This window comes from Otolemur garnettii, unplaced genomic scaffold (assembly GCF_000181295.1).
Source record: "Otolemur garnettii isolate 467f Iridium unplaced genomic scaffold, OtoGar3 scaffold00048, whole genome shotgun sequence".
NCBI lineage: Eukaryota > Metazoa > Chordata > Mammalia > Primates > Galagidae > Otolemur > Otolemur garnettii.
The window spans coordinates 10,029,207-10,050,025 of record NW_003852443.1 but is presented as its reverse complement, the minus strand read 5'-3'; the positions used below and the strand labels follow the sequence as shown (position 1 = coordinate 10,050,025).

General features: G+C 34.4%; 1 protein-coding gene across 2 annotated transcripts in view; it reads left to right on the top strand.

Annotated features, from left to right (window-relative positions):
• Positions 1-3,183, top strand: part of MTX2 (metaxin 2) — a 58,278-nt gene extending 55,095 nt beyond the window's left edge. Inside the window, exon 10 of one of the 2 annotated variants that reach the window (XM_003791490.2) lies at positions 2,675-3,183. In XM_003791490.2, coding sequence (XP_003791538.1) covers positions 2,675-2,846 — 172 coding nt within the window. In that variant the 3' untranslated portion in view covers positions 2,847-3,183. The remainder of the gene's footprint in view (positions 1-2,674) is intronic. The other variant, XM_023514161.1, reaches the window with a different exon arrangement.
• Positions 3,184-20,819: the final 17,636 nt, after the last annotated feature.

Below are 20,819 nucleotides of genomic sequence, written 5' to 3'. Positions count from 1 at the left end.
ATATGACATATCTTAGAGCTGTTAGAAGTGGGAATTGCCGTTTATATCCAAATTACATAATCTACAAACTATTTGGTAAGCAGACAGTTGTAAAGCTATGTTTTCTCTTTACATGGTATAGCAAGATAATTAAAAGGTGGAATGTTGTTTCCTCTTCATATAGTACAGCAAGATAATTTAATCAAGATTAAACAGGTTAATATAGTTATAGTACAGCAAGATAATTTAATCAAGATTAATTTAACAGGTTTGTTGATATGTAATTTATATGTAGTAAAATGGTCTCTTTTAAATGTTTAGTTCTATCAGTTTCAACAAAGACATACAGTTGTGTAACTATACCATAGGTATACATGTTGTTATTAGTAATTTATATATATCAGAGCCAGTATAAGAATTGCTGAAATTTGTGAGGATTACAAAAAATATGCTTCAAGAGCATATTAAGAGTATGTGTAAACACACATATACATGCATACACATAGTCATGCACCAAATAACATTTCAGCTCATGGCAGACTGCATATATAGCAGTGGTCTCATAACATTATGATACCTTATTTAACTGTACCTTTTTCATGTTTAGATGTTTAGATATCCAAATATTCACTATTATATTACAGTTGCTTGCAGTATTCTATACAGTGACATACTGTACAGGTTTGTAGCCTAGTAGCAATTGGGTATACTAGATAACCTAGGTATGTAGTAGATCATTCCATCTAGGTATGTGCAAGTACACTCTATAATGTTCTCACAGCAATGAAATCATCTAACAATGCATCTCTCAGAATGTATTCCCATTGATAAGCAGTGTGTGAACTATATGTGCTTAGTTTGATTCAATCTATAATTCTTCTTCCTGTTGGTGTTCTAAAGTAACTTGCAACAAAGTTGCTATCTTTATGTAACATCAGATCAATTTTTATTTGCTCATACCCATATATAATTCAATACTTTTGGAGTTATGTGGATATATAGTTGCAGCAAGTAATATTTTGACCACTTCAGTAGTACTTCTGAAGCACTGTAATTTGAGCATACTTTATGCTTGAACTAATTCAGAGCCTTCATTTATTGATAAAGGATGCCCATCAACACGGTTGGAAGTTACATCAGGGGATATGTAGCATTCACCTATTTTGGCTCTAGTATAATACAAGAAGCAAGGGTAGCTGGCTAAACAAAATTAGGAAAATAAATCATGAAGTGGTAAGATAAGATGTATGTTTTAAAAAATATGTTTAGGAATGTGAAAGAGTTAGTGTTTATATTTCTTCTGTGAAGTACCTCAGTTCTACATTTATCCCTTGTACATCCTTGGTTTTTTACAGGGATTCGTCTGTTATTGACTCATCTGTGATGATAAGATTCTCATCACAGAGTCTAAGGACGCTTAAGATTTCTTGCAACTTTACTGTGGGCTGCAAGAAGGAGCCAGCAATGTGAAACCAGTGGAAGGTATTTAGATAGTAAGAATAGTTGGTGCCAAAGCCTCAGGATTGACTTGAATTTTGTTGTGTTCAAATTAAAGAAGCAAGAACAGTTTGGGCTGCATGTTGAGAATGATGGGAAATGAGTTTGAAACAGTAGGCAGGAGCCAGACCATCTAGGCTTCGTAGTCTTAGAGTAAGGAGTTTGTCGTTTTAGTGTAAGTGAAATGGAAATCCATTGGTATATTTTATACTTGGGGTGGTATGGTCTGGTGATATTCGTCATTCTAGTGTAGAGAAGCAGGAAGTCTCATTAGGAGGCTATTACTGTAGTTTGGGTGAGAGATGATGTAGCTCAGAATAGGAGATGGATGATACTAGAGAGAGAGATAAGTGGTATTGACAGCATTATTTGGAGATGGTGTCTCACCAGACTTGATAGTATTTATGGGTGGGTAAAAGAAAGAGGACTCAAGGGTGATGCCTAGATTTTTGGCGTGAACTGCTGGGTTGATAGTGGTGCCTTTATTTTGGGAAGATTAAGGGACAATAAGGTTTGAGATACTTAACATTGAAGTGGAGATATTATGTAGGCATTTTAATGTGTGGATCTAGAGCTCAGCTGAGAGACTAAGACCAAAGATAAATATTTGGGATTTAGTGGTATGGAGGTGGTATTTAAAGCTGTGCAACTCTATGGGATTATTCATCAGTAATGATCAAGACCACATAGCTAATAAGTGGCAGATTGGGATTCAAATTTAGATTTGACTGATCCCCAAATCTCTTCTACTAGACCAGATTATTGCAACATATTTTCACTTCAAGTGGGCTAGCACATGTTTTCTTTTCTTTTTTTTTGTTTGAGATAAAATGTTTCTTAAAGGAATATATGGTTGTCTCCTGGTATCCGGGGGAATTGGTTTCAAAATGGCTGCTGCTACCCAAATTCCCAGATACTCAAAACTCATATAAAATAGCATACATTATATTTGCGTGTAACCTCTGCACATCCTCTTGTATGCTTTAAATCATCTCTAGATGCTATGTAAATAGTTGTTACTGTGTTTTTAAAATTTATATTGTTTTTTAAATTGTTATTTTTAATTTTTAAAAATAATTTTTGACCCTAGGTTGGTTGAACCATGCAGATGCGGAACCTGTGGGTATAGAGAGCCCACTGTGTTTTCTACCAAAAAGTTAAATTCTACTCCAATGACTCATTTCTACTTTTGTTTTAGGCCTACTGAACTTGATGCACTGGTATTTGGCCATCTATACACCATTCTTACCACACAGTTGACCAATGATGAACTTTCTGAGAAGGTGAAAAACTATAGCAACCTCCTTGCTTTCTGTAGAAGAATTGAACAGCACTATTTTGAAGATCGTGGTAAAGGCAGGTTGTCTTAGACTTATGTGTTAATTAAGTTATTTTTAAAAAATCTAACTTTTGAAATGTTACTTGAATGTTATAATAGATATTGTATCAAAATTTTAAAACCAAATCACTGCTTTTTGAAACCTGAGAACAAATTATATAATGTATCCTATATGTGTACTTTATATTATTGTTTTGTGTTCACATTTAAAGAATTCCAAATTTTTTTCACTTGATATATTGTATTCTTTATCTTGAAATTTTTGTTTCCTTGAAACATGTATGCATATAAAAATAAAGCTTAAACTACTGCATGGGTGTTATATTTATTTTCTTTTGATCTTACTGAAAGCTACTCATTGAGCTTTACACATGGGGAATAAAGTATCTTTTCTAAGGCAAGTAATTTGCTTTCTATACTCCAAGATTCCTTTGCTACGTACAGGGCGAAACTATAATGGGGGAAATGTTCTCAACAAGTGTGCACTTGGGAAACGTATATGATTTTAAAGTGGTTAAATCCTGATATAGATTTAACACATAACAGCACTTTTCATATCTCAACTTAACTGAATTAAAAAAAATTTCATTAGAGCAGCTATGATTTACATTTGATAAAGGTATAGACTGAGGGACCTTATTTTTTTGAGACAAGAACATTTTAATAATGCTTTTTATTCCTTTTGTGGGGAAAGGTAGGATAGTGTTCACAGAAGTATCAATGAGAATTTACATATAAACAGGATTATATGTTGTGTTCTCAAATTTTCTGAAGTTTCATATCTGAGAAAACTGAAGATACTATAAAGAATCACATGTAAAAAATATTTTTTAAAAACATGTTTAGAATAATAATACATTTATGTATTTATTTATGTATTGTTATTTACTAGGAATTTTAAACTTTATTTAATCCTGTAAAAACACTGTGGCTTTGCAGATACCACCTGCCATTTATAGCAAGTACTTGGGCCATGTCTTCTATGAGATGTTTGCAGACAAAGTTTCAAAAATAGCTGAAAACTTTCTGAGCATTGACGAGAAGGATTCTGTTATAAGGGTTCCTACTTTCACAGAATTATTCCAGAGGTTATGTGACAAAGTGGTAACTACACATGCCATAGTGGCACTGGCAGCAAGTTCCATCTGTGGGGAGAAATTTGATGGTAAGAATTTTATCCTGAAGCACGTAGGTCCTGGCATCTTGTCCATGGCCAGTGCTCGGCCCAACACAAATGGTTCCCAATGGTTCCCAGGTTTTCATCTAATGAGTTTGAGTGGTTGGATGGTGAGTTATGTGATCTTTGGCAAGATCAAAGAGAGTATGGATACTGTGGAAACCATGGAGCACTTTAGGTCCAGGAATGCCAAGACCAGCAAGTAGGTCACCATTGCCTACTATGAACAACTCTAAAAATTTTGACTCATGTTTTATCTTAACCAGCAGACTATTCCCTCTGTAGCTCAGGAGAACATCCCTCTACCCCATTTATTCTCAATATCCTACAATGTTTGTGTTCTCGCTGCAGTTCTTTGGGGTCTGTATTTTCTTTATTCCCTTCCACCTTTTACTGGATTGCAGAGTTAAGTTTATAATTATGAAATAAAAACTAAGTAATAACAATAATACACTATTATCTCCAGGTTACAGGTGAAGAAGTGGAGACTCTCTTGCCCAAGGTCATAGAGTTAGTAAGTATAAAGTTGGCATTCAAACTTACATAGCCTGGCATCAGTTTGGCTTTTAATCACTATGCCTTTTTTTTTCTTTAGAATTATAGATTTATATCATATAAAAGACAGATTAGGTTATACTTAGTCTAAATCCCATATAAAGTTTAGGTGCTCATTTTGGGCTATAGTGCTATTATTAACTTTCCTGAACTGACTTTGTAATGTGTATTATTGAAATAAAAAAATCCCCAGTTACCTGTGGTTTTTACACAATTTTTATGACATTTTTGTATATATCTTTGTGTGCTTGTTTTGTATATAATGATGTACTTTTCCTATTACCATCATATGTATTTAATTATACAAGTACCTCTTATACTTCTGAAAACACAATTTCGATTTTTCTTAGAGATTTTTGGATATAAAGATACTTCATTAAAGTAGATTGTGATATTTTAATCTTAATGATTACAACTGACTGTATTCTTAGCTTAATATGAGGAACACTGGAGACTTTGGTTGTTTATTCTAAGTTGACATATTTACTCTTAAGACTTACTGTGGATGGGCTCGGCGCCTGTGGCTCAAGCGGCTAAGGCGCCAGCCACATACACCTAAGGAGGCGGGTTCGAATCCAGCCCGGACCTGCCAAACAACAATAATGGCTGCAACCAAAAAATGTCCGGGCGTTGTGGCGGGTGCCTGTGGTCCCAGCTACTTGGGAGGCTGAGGCAGGAGACTCGCTTGAGCCCAGGAGTTGGAGGTTGCTGTGAGCAGTGAGCCATGGCACTCTACCCAGGGGCTCAGCTTGAGGCTCTGTCTCAAAAAAAAAAAAAAAAAAAAAAAAAAAGACTTAACTGTGGATGGATCACTCTCAGAGAGGGCTTGTTTCTTTCTAGTGTTAAGGTAAATTACTCAAAACAGAATACACTAGAAAATGGAAACTTTGACATCAATTTGGTTATTCACTTTTATATCTTTATTTTTTAAATTAGGGTCCATAAAGCCAAGTCACAGTAGTTAAAAATTATTACTGAAAAGTTTGCTACCAAATGTTTTGTTGCCAAAATACTTACTGCGAATTTTAAATAAGTAGCATGCACCCTTACTTTTTTAAAAATTTAAATCATGACTAGTTCAGTGGAATGACAGTTTTTCATGTAAGAAATTGTAAATCAATACAGATTTAGTCTACCTACTATATTGGATGATTGATGACTTTTGAATGATGTGCATTATTGGGTTTAAATTGTATCTTCTACAAAACCTTTTTGAAATCCAACTTGTTACTTTTTAATTGATTCAAATATTGGATGAGTAGCTATAGTATTCATTAGGTATTCTAAGTCCAAGAAAAATAGAAGTTATAAAACATGTCAATTTGTGAGATTTACTAATAATATGTCTTGATGCTTTTTTAATGAACAGATGATGAATACTATTTTTCTTAATGTGTGTGTATTACTAATAATATGGTTGCAACATTGAGGTATTTCAAGATACTACCTTCTACAGTAAAATTTAAGATAGTACTTTTTTTTAAATTTACAGTTACTTTATTTAAATTATAACCCATGGCTTCTTGGTCAACTACTTTGTAGTATGTCTCTCCCATTTATGTTTAGATAAGAAACAATTTATAAATTTTATTGAGTCTTAAAATATTTAAAAGTTTGGATGATATCTAGACTGGTATAAATGTTTTCATTTTTTGTTTTTAAATTCCTAAGAATTGGAATCAGATTTCTATCTTTAATTTTTTTTCATTTTTATTAAATTATGGTGATTGAATTTGTGTTAGGACTGTAATAGATCTCTGGGATTTTTACTTGAACAATCATGTGTTCTATGAATAGAGATAGTTTTATACTTTCCAATGTTTATGTTTTTTATTTCATTTTTGTTTTTATTCTGCTTTATTGCACTGACTAGTAGCCCAGAATGGTGTTGAATAGGAGTAACAAGAGTAGTATCCTTATCTTGTTCATGATCATAGGGGGAGTATTTCATAATTCATCATGAATGTAGGGTTTTTTTAGATATATCTTCATTAGATTTAGGAAGCTTTCCTCTATTTCTGGTTTGCTCAGAGTGTTTGTTTATTTTTAAGTTCATGAATAGATACTGTATTAACAAAGGCTTTTTCTGCATCTATTGAGATGATCATAGGTTTTAAAAATTTTATTCTGTTGAAATGATGAATTAACATTAATTGATTTTGAGATGTTCAATCACCTTTGGTTTCCTGAGATCAACCCTATGTAGTCATGATATATTATATTTTTTTATGTTGTTGGACTTGATTTCCTGTTATTTTGTTCAGGATTTTTGTGTCCATAGTCATGATAAATGTCCAGTTTCCAGTTTTCTTGTAATGACTGTGTCAGGTTAATCCTGGCCTTATTAAATGAGTCAGAAAGGATTCTTTTGTACATTTGGAAAGACTTTAGATTTGATATTACATCTTCCTTAAATGTTTGGTAGAATTTACCAGTATAGCCATCTAGGCCAGGAAGGTTCATTGGTGTAAGATTTTAAACTCAAATTTTAATTTCTTTAGTAGATTTAAAATTATTCAGGTCATCTGAAATGTACTATCCTTTATCCCTGATAATATTTCTTGTTCTAAAGTTATTTGCCTGATATTGGCTGGATGTGGTAGCCCATACCTTTAACCCTAGCCCTTTGGGAGGATGAGAGAACAGCATCACTTGTGGCCAGGAGTTCAAGACCAATCTGAGCAATATAGCAAGACCTTGTCTATACAAGGTCAATACTAAAAAAAAATTAAATTATTTGATATTAATTTAGTTATTTTCACTACTGCTCAAGATTAACATTTGTGAGTTTTATGTATCTTATTTTACTTTTATTTAACATAGGTTTTAAACAGCTTCATATTGGGTCTTCTATTATCTGACAATTTCTGTCTTTTTAGTAGTGTGTTTTAAGGCATTTATATGTAGCATCTTGCCACATCTTGCCAGGTGTTTCCTGATTGTTCCACTTGTTCTTTGTTTCTTTTAACCTTTACTCTTTTGATTGAGGGCTTTTTTTTTTTTTGCAGTTTTTGGCTGGGGCTGGATTTGAACCTGCCACCTCTGGCATATGGAGCCAGCACCCTACTCCTTTGAGCCACATGCCCCTGATTAAGTTTTCTTAATGAGGCTCTTTTGTCTCCACAATTGGCATATTATTGTACCTCTTAATTTTTTTATAGTGGCCAGAGTTTAGAGTATGTATCTTTAATTATAGCATATGTTCAAGTAATATAATTTGCTTTACTCTCAGTGTGGGGCTTGTCTTTTCATTTCTCAGTGGTGTCTTTGGAAGAGAAGTTTTAACTTTTGATGAAGTCTAATCTTTCAAGTTTTTTCTATTTTTTTTAGAAGTCTTATTTTAGCTCTTATTAGGTCTGTGATCCACATTGTGTTAATTCTGATGTGTGGTGTGAGATAAGTCTAAAGGTTTTTCTTTGTTTTTTGCTTATGGTTGCACAAGTTATTTTCCTTGGCACTTTTTGTTCCAGGCAAGAGAGAGGGGAGATCTAAGTAGGGTCATTGAGTCCTCCCTGTAGTTTATACTTTTCCTCTTTTCAAAGGATCACAAGGTTACTTTCTTAGGATTCCTGCAAGGTCTCTATTTGTTTTTTGATGAACTTCCTTGAGGTCCTTGGAGAAGAGACTTTGAATGAGTATGAATTCCTCTCATATCTGTGTTCTCCAGGGTTTTTACAGTCTGTTGTTAGCTCACAGTTAGCCTTTAGCAATTAGTTAAAATTTTTAGCTTATTTTTCTTACTGTAATCTAGTAAGCAAGTGCTCATGACCCTTCTCTCCTTAAATTTAGGATTAGTTGGCTTTAACCCGGGCTTGGTTCAAGAACTGAGGTGAGTTTGCAGATCATCTGGTGTTTGTTGTTATTGTAAGGATGGTAGCAATGCTCTTTTTATCTTTCTATTCATGAGATAAGAAATACATATTTATAATTGAAAGTACTCTTTTTTTTTTTTTTTTTTACATTTTTTGGCCGGGGCCGGGTTTGAACCCACCACCTCCAGTATATGGGGCTGGTGCCCTCCTCCTTTGAGCCACAGGCACCGCCCAAAAGTACTCTTTCTTAAAAAAAGAATTTATTACACAAATTTTCAAACATATACAAAAGTATAGAAAATAATAAAAACTTGCATGTACCTATGAGCCATTATCTCATTTTTCAATATTTACCAACCCAGGGCCAGGCTATACCCACATTTTTAAAATATGCCTTATTAATAGTATGTGTTGCATATCAATTCATATAAGTCTGCTTTTTAAAATATAATGTACAAAATGCTTTTTGTTATACAGATAATTTTTATATTTAGGTAAAAAAGTAGAACATTACTTATATTTTAGCAGACCTCCCCATGATACTTACCAATTTCATCTAATCCCAGCTGTTTACCCTACCACAGGACATTGTCATTATCTTGAATTTTGCATTAACCATTCTCATGACTTCCTGTTTTTGATCTTTGCATAAATGAGGTCATACTCTAAATATTCTGTGTTTTGCTTTCTCAAAATATATTTTAAAATTTTGTCCATTTTGTTGAAACTCTCACTGGTTAACTTTTAATATAGTATTCTGTAATATGCAAATGTAACATTTTGTTCTCTTTTCTCTTGTTGGTGGACGTTGGAATTGTATCAAAAGCGTTTTGCTATGGATGTTGGAATTGTATCTAAAGGGTTTTGCTATTACAATATAAAAATAGCTGCTTATAGACAATCCTATTATACAGCGCTTGGTACAAATGTACAAAAGTTTTTCCTGGGTATGTAGCTAAGAGTATAATTGCTGGGTTTTATCAGGTATGTGTGTATTTAACTTTAGTAGATAACTTTAAATTGTTTTTTCTAAATGTTTGTGCCAATTTACACACATTTATCTATGCCTTCGCCAACATTTGGAATTATTTTTCAAATATGGTTTTAATTTGTATTTTCCAGATTACCATTGAACTGAGCATATTTTTTATATTAATTGGCTATTTTCTTTTGGGGTGTGTGAGAGAAAGAGAGAAATAGCTATTCATAAGGATTTTGCCTACTTTTCTGTTGGGTTGTTTGTGTATTCTTAGTGATTCATAGGAGTTCTATTTGTATTATAGATATTAATGCCTCGTTTGTTGTGTTATAAATATCTTCTTTTAGTTTGTGCTTTGTCTTTTCACTCTCCTTATGATGTCTTTGGATGTACAGGAATTCTTAATTTTAATAGAGTCAAAATGATCAATTTTTTTTTCTTTATGATTTGAGCTTTTTATGCTTTGTTTAGGACATTCTTTTCAATCTCAGTATGTTTAAGGCAGGGTTCAGTTTTAGATTCCTGTCACTGATGGGACACTAAAATAAGACCTTATTGTCTTCCATGAGAAGTTACTCCTAAGCCCTGTGGCTTGTTTATTTTAACTTATTTTAACCCATGGTTATGGTGGATCTTACAGTTATAGAGCAGGTGACTGGAAACATTGTATGATGTTGAGCAAAATATTTTAGTGTTACCCTTTTAAGTTTTGCCTACTTTGCCAGCTGAGACCTTTAAAGTCATATATCAAAAGTAATCCCAACCAGCAAAGAACACTATAAAATTCCAAAGCACGTTTGGTTTATTATTTGCTGAGATTTGTGGAGGAAGACACTGAGAAGCTGATATCAGATATATTGAGAAAGGTGTAATTACCAACTGCATAGTGTTTATAAAAGGTATTTTTGTTTGTTTTTGTTTTTTTAAGTCCTAGAAAAACCAGTCTCTGCTTACCTAGCTCCTGTGTTCTATTCAGGGATTTTGTTTGTTTGTTTTAATGAACAATTTATGGTGACTCTATTAATAGGCTTTCTCTTAAAATATTAAAAAGAAAACCAAAATCTTATTAAAATTCACTCTAGAAAGTGAATCAGGAAGGAATTTATAGTCATTAAATGGTTTCCAGAATCTTTTACAGTGCTGAAGAAATACTCCAGATGATGCTCTCAGGAATGACTCTACATTATGTGGTCACCAAACTCCTGCCTTGTGAGTTCCCATTCCTGGCTGTATTTTATTTTGAATAGTTTCTATTACTGTGTCTTCAAGTTCACCTATCTTTTCTTTTGTAGTGTCTCATCTGCCACTGATCCCATTTTGTATATTCTTCATCTCAGACATTATAGTTTTTTCCTCTAGAATTTTGATTTTTTTTTTTTTTTAGTTATTTTTGTGTTTCTAATATGTTTGACCTTTTAGGTTTTAAACATTTGGGTGTAGTTATAACAATGATATGTGATTATTCTTACATTTGTGTCTATTCTATTCTGAGTTGTTTCTATTGATTGATTTTTCTCCTTATTACAAGTTATATTTTTTTGGTTCTTTGCTTGCCTGGTAAATTTTGATTTTATGACAGACATTGTGAATTCGGGGAAAGAAGGCTGTATATTTTTCTATTCCTGTAAATATTCTTGAGCTTTATTCTGAAATGCAGTTAAATTTCTAGAAAACACTTTGAACTTTAAATTTGTAGGAACAGAACAACATTTAGTCTAGAAAAAAACTCTTCAGAGACAAGAGTTTTTTCAAAATATCAATGCTCCTGACATAGGATGGTGTTAAACACCAATAAGCCCATCATAAATTGAAAATATCATAAGTTGAAAGTGGATTTTGCACTGCTCATATTTTTCAACTTACGATTGATTTATCAGGTTGTAACCCCGTCTTAAATCAAGGAATGTAATGAATGTGTATCATTTTCTTATCATCATAAAGCTGAACAATCATAAGTTGAACCATTGTAAACTGAGAATAATCTGTATTCTAATACCTTGTGAATTATGAGATTTTTCAGTTTCGCTGGTGAAAATAGCTATCATTCTTGCCCATGTGTGACCTCTCAGTATTGCTCTCTTTAATTCTTTCAGGTGTTTTCTCCTGGCTCAGCTGGTTTTTTCATTCACATACACTGACCGATATCCTGTTAAATACTGCTTCTCCTGCAAGGATCCTCTGCAGATCCATGGCGTGTTCTTTTATCCTCACTACTGTGCCCTGGAAACTCTAGCTGCCTTTGTTTTCTGTGGACTTTCCCCTCTACTTCTTTAACTCAGGGAGTTTATCAGGCCTTACTTGAGTTCTTTTTCCATGTGCCCTGTCCTTCTGTGATGGTTAATTTTGTGTCAACTTGACTGGGTTAAGGGGATACCCAGATACCTAGTAAAACATTTCTGGTTGTGTCTGTGAGGACATTTCTAGAAGAGATTAGCATTTGACTCAGTAGACTGAGTATAGAAGATCCACCCTCACCAATGTGTGGGCATCATTCAATCTCTGGAGGGTTTGGATGACAAAAAAGTAGAGACAGGGTGTCTTAGCATCTTTTTCTGGAGCCAGTGTAGCCATCTTTTCCTGCCCTCAGACTTCAGAGTTTCTCTCAGGCCTTTGGATTCTGGGACTTACATCAGTATCCCTACCCTCACCTGCCCAGACTCTGACTGAATTATACCCCTGGCTTTCCTGGTTCACCAGCTTATAGGAGACTTACAGGACTTCTTAACCTGTATAATTGCATGAGTGAATTCCCATAATAAATCTGTCTGTCTGTCTGCCTCACTGCCTGTCTGTCTATCTATCTATCTATCTATCTATCTATCAATCATCTATTTAGTTAGCTCTGTTTCTCTAGAGAACCTAGAAACTTTAGGTAGGAATCCAGGGGTAATCATAGGATTCACTTTGTTTCTCATCTCTCAAGAGATCCCTGCCTTTTGTTGCCTAATGTCTAATGTCTTGAATCACTGTTTCATATATTTTGTCTGGATTTTTAGGTGTTTCAGGTGGGAGAGTAAAACTAATTCCTATTACCTGATCTTAACTAAAGCTGAAAGTGAAATATTAATATTTTTTATTCTACTCAGCTGGGCATAGTGACCCATGCCTGTAACTTTTGCACTTTGGGAGACTGAGGCTAGAAAATTGCTTGAGATCAGTTGTTCAAGACTAGCCTGAGCAAGAGTGAGACCTTGTCTTTACATAAAAATAGAAAAATTAGTTGGGCCTGGTGGCACATGCCTGTGGTCCTAGCTATAATACTGGGGAGATTGGGAAGCTAACGCAAAAGGATCACTTGAGCCCAGGAGTTTGAAGTTGCTGTGAGCTATGATGACACCACTGTACTCTAGTCCAGGCAACAGACCAAGATCCTATCTCAAACAAGCAAACAACACCCCCCCCCAAACCAAAAACAATTATTTTTAGTTTCCAAGATCTCTATTTATTTCTGTTTCTTGGGTACAGTATGCTCACAAATCTCCGAAAATAGTATTTCAAATTTCTCTTTGGTTGAATAATTCAATTTTTATTTTGTGGATGATAATTTGTTGAATTTGGGGTCTTTCTCAATGGACTTAGTTTTCCTTTATGTTTGCAATTCTTAGTTGTCTGCTTACCTTTTTTTGCTTTTGAAAATTACTGTACATTTCTCTGAGGATGCTGGTTACATTCCGTCACCTGCTTCTTACTGTCTGTGATAGGCTTCTGAATCGTTTGATGGCAGTTTGTCGTGGGGGGTGATGTTCCTTATCCTTCCTGGGCTTAGTTGTTACTTGGGCCCACTAATCCACTGTCCCACTAATCCCAGGTTTTTGCTCCCTACAGTATCCTGAAAGCAAATAACCACTGTTGACATCTTGCTTCTGAGCAAAAGCTGAGGATTGAAGAGAGCTCCATTAGCCCAACTGCTCTGAATTCATCTTCCTGAGTAATTGTTTGGATGCCTAGGATCTTGTCATGCACTTTGTATAAGATGCCACTGACCTGCGGAGTTACCATTTTTATGATAACTTTCTGCTACTATTTGGTTTCCTCCAAACTTATTTCTATCTATGTAGATCTTATACCATCTATGTGCTTTTTAAATCAGGAGTCTTCAAAATTTCTGCATCTTTGGTAGCCCTTTTTCTTGTTTTCCACTGTTGTTACAGATATATTCTTTTGACATTTTTTATGGTTATAGTTATATAATGTTCCATTATATGAAGGTATAGTCTAGTTAATCAGCCCTTATTAATGCCAGATTTAGGTGGTTTATGGCATATATATTATAATAAACATTGTTAAATATATATTTTTAAATATTTATGTAAATATTTCTGAAGAGCAGATTTTTTTTTTTTTGAGACAGAGTCTTACTGTGTCGCCTTTGGTAGAGTGCTGTGGCATCATAGCTCACAGCAACCTCCAACTCTTGGGCTTAAGTGATTCTCTTGCCTCAGCCTCCTAAGTAGCTGGGACAACAGGTGCCCACCACAATGCCCAGCTATTTTGTTGTTGTTGTTGCAGTCGTCATTGTTGTTTTAGCTGGCCCAGGCTGGGTTCGAACCCGCCAACTTCAGTGTATGTGGCCTGCGCCTTACCCACTGAGCTATGGGCACCTTCTGAAGGGTAGGTAGATTCTTAATGGTGGGAATTTTCAGTCAAAGGGTATGTGCATTTTACTTTTTTAGAATCTCAGATTAATATGAGGATACAAATGATTAAGTTACATTGTTTGCATTTCTGAAGTAAAGTTCAAGTTATAGTTGAGTCCTTCCCCCAGGGGGTGTGCTGAATACTGCTACATTGTGTACATTAGATGAAAGTTTACCAATCCCCCCTCATCCCTCTACCCCTTTTATCCTTCCCCCTCCTCTCTTGAATTTAGTTGTGTTTTTCTCTTCTGTGAGCATATAGTTGTTCATCTATTCATTTCATATCAGTATTGTGCACATTTGATACTCACTTTTCCATTCTTGTGATACTTTACTAAGAAGAATGTTCTTCAACTCCATCCAGGTTAAGACAAAAAATGTAAAGTCTCCATCTTTTTTATGGCTGAATAGTATTCCATGGTGTACCTGTACCACAGCTTATTAATCCATTCTTGAGTTGATGAGCACTTGGGTTGATTCCACATTTTGGTGATTGTGAATTGAACTGCAAATGTCCTCATGGTAAAATGATTTTATTTCTTCTGGATAGATACCTAGTAATGGGATTATGGGATCCAACGGAAAGTTTACTTTTAGCTCTTTGAAGGTTCTGTATACATCTTTCCATAGAGACTGTATTAATTTGTAATCTTACCAGCAGTCTAAAAGTTCCTTCTCTCCACAACTGCATCAGCATCTGCAGCTTGGGGACTTTGTGATATGAGCTGTTCTCACTGGAGTTAGGTGATATCTCAGGGTGGTTTTGATTTGCATTTCTCTGATGAGTAGGGATGATGAGCATTTTTTCATGTTTGTTCTTTCTCTTCAGAGACAATTTTGTTCAAGTTTCTTGCCCACTTAAAAATGGGATTGTTTGCTTTTTTCTTGTTGATTGGAGTTCTTTGTAGATTCTAGTTACCAGCCCTTTGTCAGATTCGTAGCATGCAAATATCTTCTCCCATTCTGAAGGTTGTCTTTTAGCTTTAGTTGATTTGCCCTTAGCTATGCAGAAGCTTTTTAGCTTGGTCATGTCTCATTTATTTATTTTTGGTTTTGCTGCAATTGCCAAGGGGGTCTGCTTCATAAAATCTTTTCCCAGGTTGTTATCACCAAGTTTTTCCCATGCTTACTTCTAGAATTTTTATCATTTCATGTCTTCAACTTAAATCTTTTATCCAGAGAAAGTCAGTTTTTGTAAATGGTGACAGGTGTGGGTCCAGTTTCAGTCTTCTACATGTGGCCAACCAATTCTCCCAACACCATTTATTAAATAGGGATTCTTTCCCCCAGTGTATGTTTTGTTTGGTTTATTGAAGATCATATGGTGCTATGTGGCTGGCTTCATCTCTAGGTTCTCTATTCTATTCTATGGAATATCTATATCTATATCTGTTATCTTTGTGCCAGTACCATGCTGTTTGGATCACCATAGACTTGTAGTATAACCTGAAGTCTGGAAACATGATACTTCCAGATTTATTTTCGTTTCTTAGAATTGCCTTAGCTATTTGAGTTTTTTCCTGGTTCTGTATGAAACCAAGTACTATCTTTTCAGAGTATGACATTGATACTTTCATGGGGATTACATTAAATCTGTAGATCACTTTGGGTGGTCTGGGCATTTTAACAATGTTGATGCTTCCCAGCACTGAGCATGGTATATTCTTCCATTTGTTAATGTCTTCTGTTATTTCAACAAATCCGTAGTCAATACCATACTGAATGGAGTAAAAAGCAAAAGTGAAAGCATTTTAGTTTCAATAAGTTTTTTTTTTTTTTTTGAGACAGTCTCACTATATCACCTTCAGTAGAGTGCTGTGGTGTCACAGCTCACAGCAACCTCCAACTCTTGGGCTTAAGTGATTCTCTTGCCTCTGCCTCCCAAGGAGCTGGGACTATAGGTGCCTACCACATGCCCAGCTATTTTTTGTTGTAGTCGCCACTGCTATTTTAGCTGACCGGGGCTGGGTTTGAACCCACCATCCTTGGTATATGGGGCTGGTGCCCTACCCACTGAGCCACAGGTGCCGCCCATTAGTTTTGATAAGTTTTAAAGTGTATATTGTCAAATTATTCTTCTAAAAGGTACATTTATTTAATAAAGACAGTGTATGAGGCATTATTCTATGATGACAATCCCGTAATGTAGTATCTCTGTTTTAGAGATGAGCAAGCTAAGGGGGCATAGAAGAGGAAGCAATTTGTTGATGGTCACATAGCTTAGTAAATATTTGCTAATCTAAGTGTAAAACGATATGTCATTACTCTTTGATTTTATATTTCTAACTACATAAAATGAGGTTGAACATATTTTCATATGGTTTTTTGTTATTTGTAATTGCTGATTTTATCCATTCTCAATCAGATCATTTCTTTCCCTTAATGTGCTCTTGTATCATAAATAAATTAACCCCTCCCTTTTTTTTAAGTATTGTGGATATTTGTTCACAGGTTGCATTTGTTTTTTGACTTTATTTTCTCTAGAAAATAATTTTTCTAATATATTTAGTAATTTAAACTTTTAAAATGTATTAACATATATCAGTCTTTCCATTATAGCCTTCTGATTTGTGTGCTGGGTTAATATCTATAATTATCTTGAGGCAAAAATTACCGCATTAAGGATTAGGCTTTATTATTTGTGTATATGTTTATTAACTTATTTATACAAATGACTAGCCAGTTGTCCCAAAACTTTTTTATGAATTTACTGATTAAAAATGCCATATTTAGTGTACTAGATTCCAGTGTGAAATTTTGTCCACAAATGTTAAAGTAATAACTTTAGTGATAGTAAGTTATAGTATTTCTGGTTACATGAATTATCAATTTGCAAATAATTGCCATGTAGCATATAATTTAAAGTAAGTACAGTGCTTCTCCTTCTTAACTCCTATTGGGAATAGTCAAAGACAGTATCTTAAAAAACAAAATAATAGGCTGATACAGTGTTATGTCTATAGTTCTTGTGCTCTTGAAGGCCAAGGCAGAAGGATTGCTTGAGGCCAGGTGTTTGAAATCAGCCTGAGCAAGAGCAAGACACTGTCTATATTAAAAATGGAAAAAGTAGCTGGTGTGGTGGTATGTGCCTATAGTGGTCCGAACTACTCAGGAGGCTGAGGCAGGAGGATCGTGTGAGCCCAGGAATTTGAGCTATGATGATGCCACCATATCTAGCCAGGGCAGCACAATAAGAGTCTATCTCAAAAATAAAGCAAAACAATAACAACAAACCCCAAACAAACCAATAAACACTTTACATTTACTAAGTATTTTGAAAACTATACTAAATGTGTCAAATTACTAAGATATTAAATTAGATCATGGATTAATTTATATGACTTTTGAAAGCAGTGTCCTAGATTTGGAATGTTGAACATTATTCAGTACTTTTCTGGGTTTTATGCCCAAATATTTAATATATGAAATATTAACAGTCATTGAATTGAAATATGTGTGTTTATGAGGACAGAGTACTTTGTATTTCTTTGCTCCCAAATAACATGTATATCTTGTTAATATTGATCATGTAATTATTTTATTTGGGTTTAGTCATACATTCAAAGGAAATGTCATTCACAGTGTACACACAAAGTTGCTCCTGGAGGATTAGTTCTTTGTTGTTTTTAACTGCATAGGGTTTAAAACTAAACAAAAGTTGTTTTAAAAACAATAATGTATACAAAATACTCCATGTTATAACGTAGACCAGAAAAACTAATTATTTATTTATTTGTTTGGCATTAAATCGGAAATGTTAGTTTACCAAATTTCATCAGTGTGATGTTTCACTCCTATAAAACTAGAAGTAAAGATAGAATGTTAAGAATATTGCTATTTTTAGCTTTTTATTGTACACATTTAGTTTAAATTCCTGGTCTGATTGTTCCTATTGAAACAAGCAAGTTATGTACTTGAGGATATTATTTGGAACTGTCACAATAGAGGAACAGAAAGACAAGTTGAAAGTGCTATGAAGAAAAACATATATAAGAGAATCTCTTTATTTCCCACATGTAGAATCTCAAAGTGAAAAGCCAAAGCTAATGAAATGAAGTCAATTGATGAATTTTTTTTAATGTTTAGACTTTTAAATAGAAAAGATCATTCTCTAGCCAACTATTTATTATGATAAATAGTTGATGTTTTAAGTAGACTGGAAATTGAATTAACGATCTAGGATATATTTCTGGATATAAGGCTGTAATTGTGTAAACAATAACATTCATATAATGTATTAAATAGATCCACTATGTCATTCATTGGTTCATGTGACTATAGGATGTTAAACATTTTTTTCCAACTGATTAGGCTTCCATTGTCTGTTCCCTTGGAGAATTTCGGAGGGCTGAATTTCTCATTGAATAGCCTAAGAAGCATTGTTTTAGCAAATTCTTCAATATCCATGTGGTCTTTCTTATTTCATCACAAGCCTAATACTCTTGATAGTTAAGCTCTAATCAAGTTTTGTGTTTACATCCCCCTAAGTGCTTATTTTCATGCATTCAATAAACACCATTAGTTTGCCAGAGACTGAGCCAAGTAATTCCTCTGGATGAGGAACTGCTGCCAATTCACAGCCCCTTATCTCTTGGAACTAGTTTACTTGTTGAGTACCGTGTTCAACAAATAGTTCAGTGAATTTAGGTCATGGAAAGTCCCTAACTATTTAGAAATTCAACAATACACTTCAAAAAGGGTCAAAGATGAAATCATAAAAGAAAAAGTATTTTGAATTTATAAGGAAAGAAAATACAACACAGTTTACCCATGAACAAGGTGGAGGTTGTTCAATGCAGTCAAAAATTTGCATATAACTTTTGATTCTCCCAAAATTTTGGAGCAGAGCCTTACCAGTGTGTTGTATGTATACTGTATTTTTACAATAGTGCTAGCTAGAGAAAAAATGTTAACAAGAAAGTCGTAAGAAAAATGTATTTTTCATTATGTGGAAGTAGATCATCGTAAGATCTTTGTCTTCTATGTTGAATGTGCTGAGGAAGAGGAGGAGGGCTTTGTCTTGCTATCTTAGGGCTAGCAGAGATGAAAGAAAATCTACTTACAATTGTACTTGCACAGTTTAAAACTGTGTTGTTCAAGAGTCAACTATATATCCCAGTTTGTGTGACTCAATTAAAGCAGTGCTTAGAGGCAAAATTACAGCTTTAAATGTTCATATTTAAAGAAAAGAACAGTTAACAATCAGTGATCTCAACTTATTCTAGAATCTAGAAAAAGAACAGATAAGCTCCAAATAAGTACTGTGAAGGAAATATTATAATAAAAAGTGGAAATCATTAAAATGGGAAATGGACAAGCAATTGATAAATGAAATCCAAAATGTCATGGAACATAGGAACACAACAGAGAAAACCAATAAACTCTCAGTGGTTCTCAACCTTCTAATGCTGTGATGTATTTTCATTGTTACAAAGGGGTCACAACCCACAGGTTGAGAACTGCTGCTCTAGATAATTCCAAGGCATTTGGGGGTGGGAGGATAGATAGGCTGTTAGGCAGATGGTCCTGGAACAACTTGATACCATTATGGAAAAAATAAACTTCAACTCTCATCTCAACCACACAAAAATATTAACTCAAAAATTATAAATCTAAATGTATAAGTTAAAACTCCAAAGCTTCTAGAAGAAAACATTGGGAAGAAAATTCTCTGTGACCTTGGAGTAGGCAAAGGTTTTCTAGGTAGGACACAGAAAGCACTTATAAAAAAAGGAAAATATTGGAAAACTGGACTTAATCAAAATTAAAAAGTTCTGCTCTTCCAAAGATGTGTAACAATGGCCAGGCGCACTGGCTCATGCTTGTAATCTTAGCATTCTGAGAGGCCAAGAAGGGTGGATTGCTTGAGCTTAGGAGTTCAAGACCAGCCTGAGCAAGAGTGAGACCCCCATCTCTAAAAAATAGCTGAGCATTGTGGTGGGCTTCTGTAGTCTCAGCTGCTTGGGAGGCTGAGGCAAGAGGATCTCTTGAGCCCAAGCATTTGAGATTGCTGCAAGCTATGATGTTATGGCACTCTGCTGAGGGTAACAGAGTGAGACTGCCTCAAAAACAAAACAAAACAACAACAATGAAACAAAAATGTGTCATAAAACAAAAATGCTTACCACAGACTAGGAGAACATTTTTGCAATAATATATCTGATAAAGGTCTTTATCAAGAACAACAAAGCACTCTTGGAAATTAATCAAAAGACAACCCAGGCTAAAAAGCAAAAGATTTACATAGACATTATACAAAAGAAAGTAAATGGCAAATAAATACCTAAAAAGAGCTTAATTCCATTAGTCATCATAAAAATGTAAATTAAACCATAAAATATCATTATACATCCATTAAAATGGCTAAAATTGAAAAATTTAATAATACCAAGTGTTGGCAAGGATATGGAACAACTGAGATCCTTATACACTGTTGGCGTGCAAGTACTTTTGAAAATGAGCAGTTTCTAAAATATACATTTACTATATGATTTAGTAATTCTACTTCTACATTTCTTTTTTTTGTTGTTTGTTTGTTTGGAGACAGAGTCTCCCTCTGTTGCCCAGGATAGAGTGCCCTGGCATCAGCCTAGCTCACAGGAACCTCACATTCCTATATCCAAGTGATCCTCCTGCCTCAGCCTTCTGAGTAGCTGGGACTATAGGCTCCCACAACAACACTCAGCTGATTTTTTCTACTTTTAGTAGAGATGAGATCTCACTCATGGACAGGCTTATTTCAAACTGCTGTTGATCTCAAGGGATCCTCCTATCTCAACCTTCTAGACTATGTGAGCCACTATACCCAGCCTTACTCCTAAGTATTTTCTCAGAGGAATGAAGC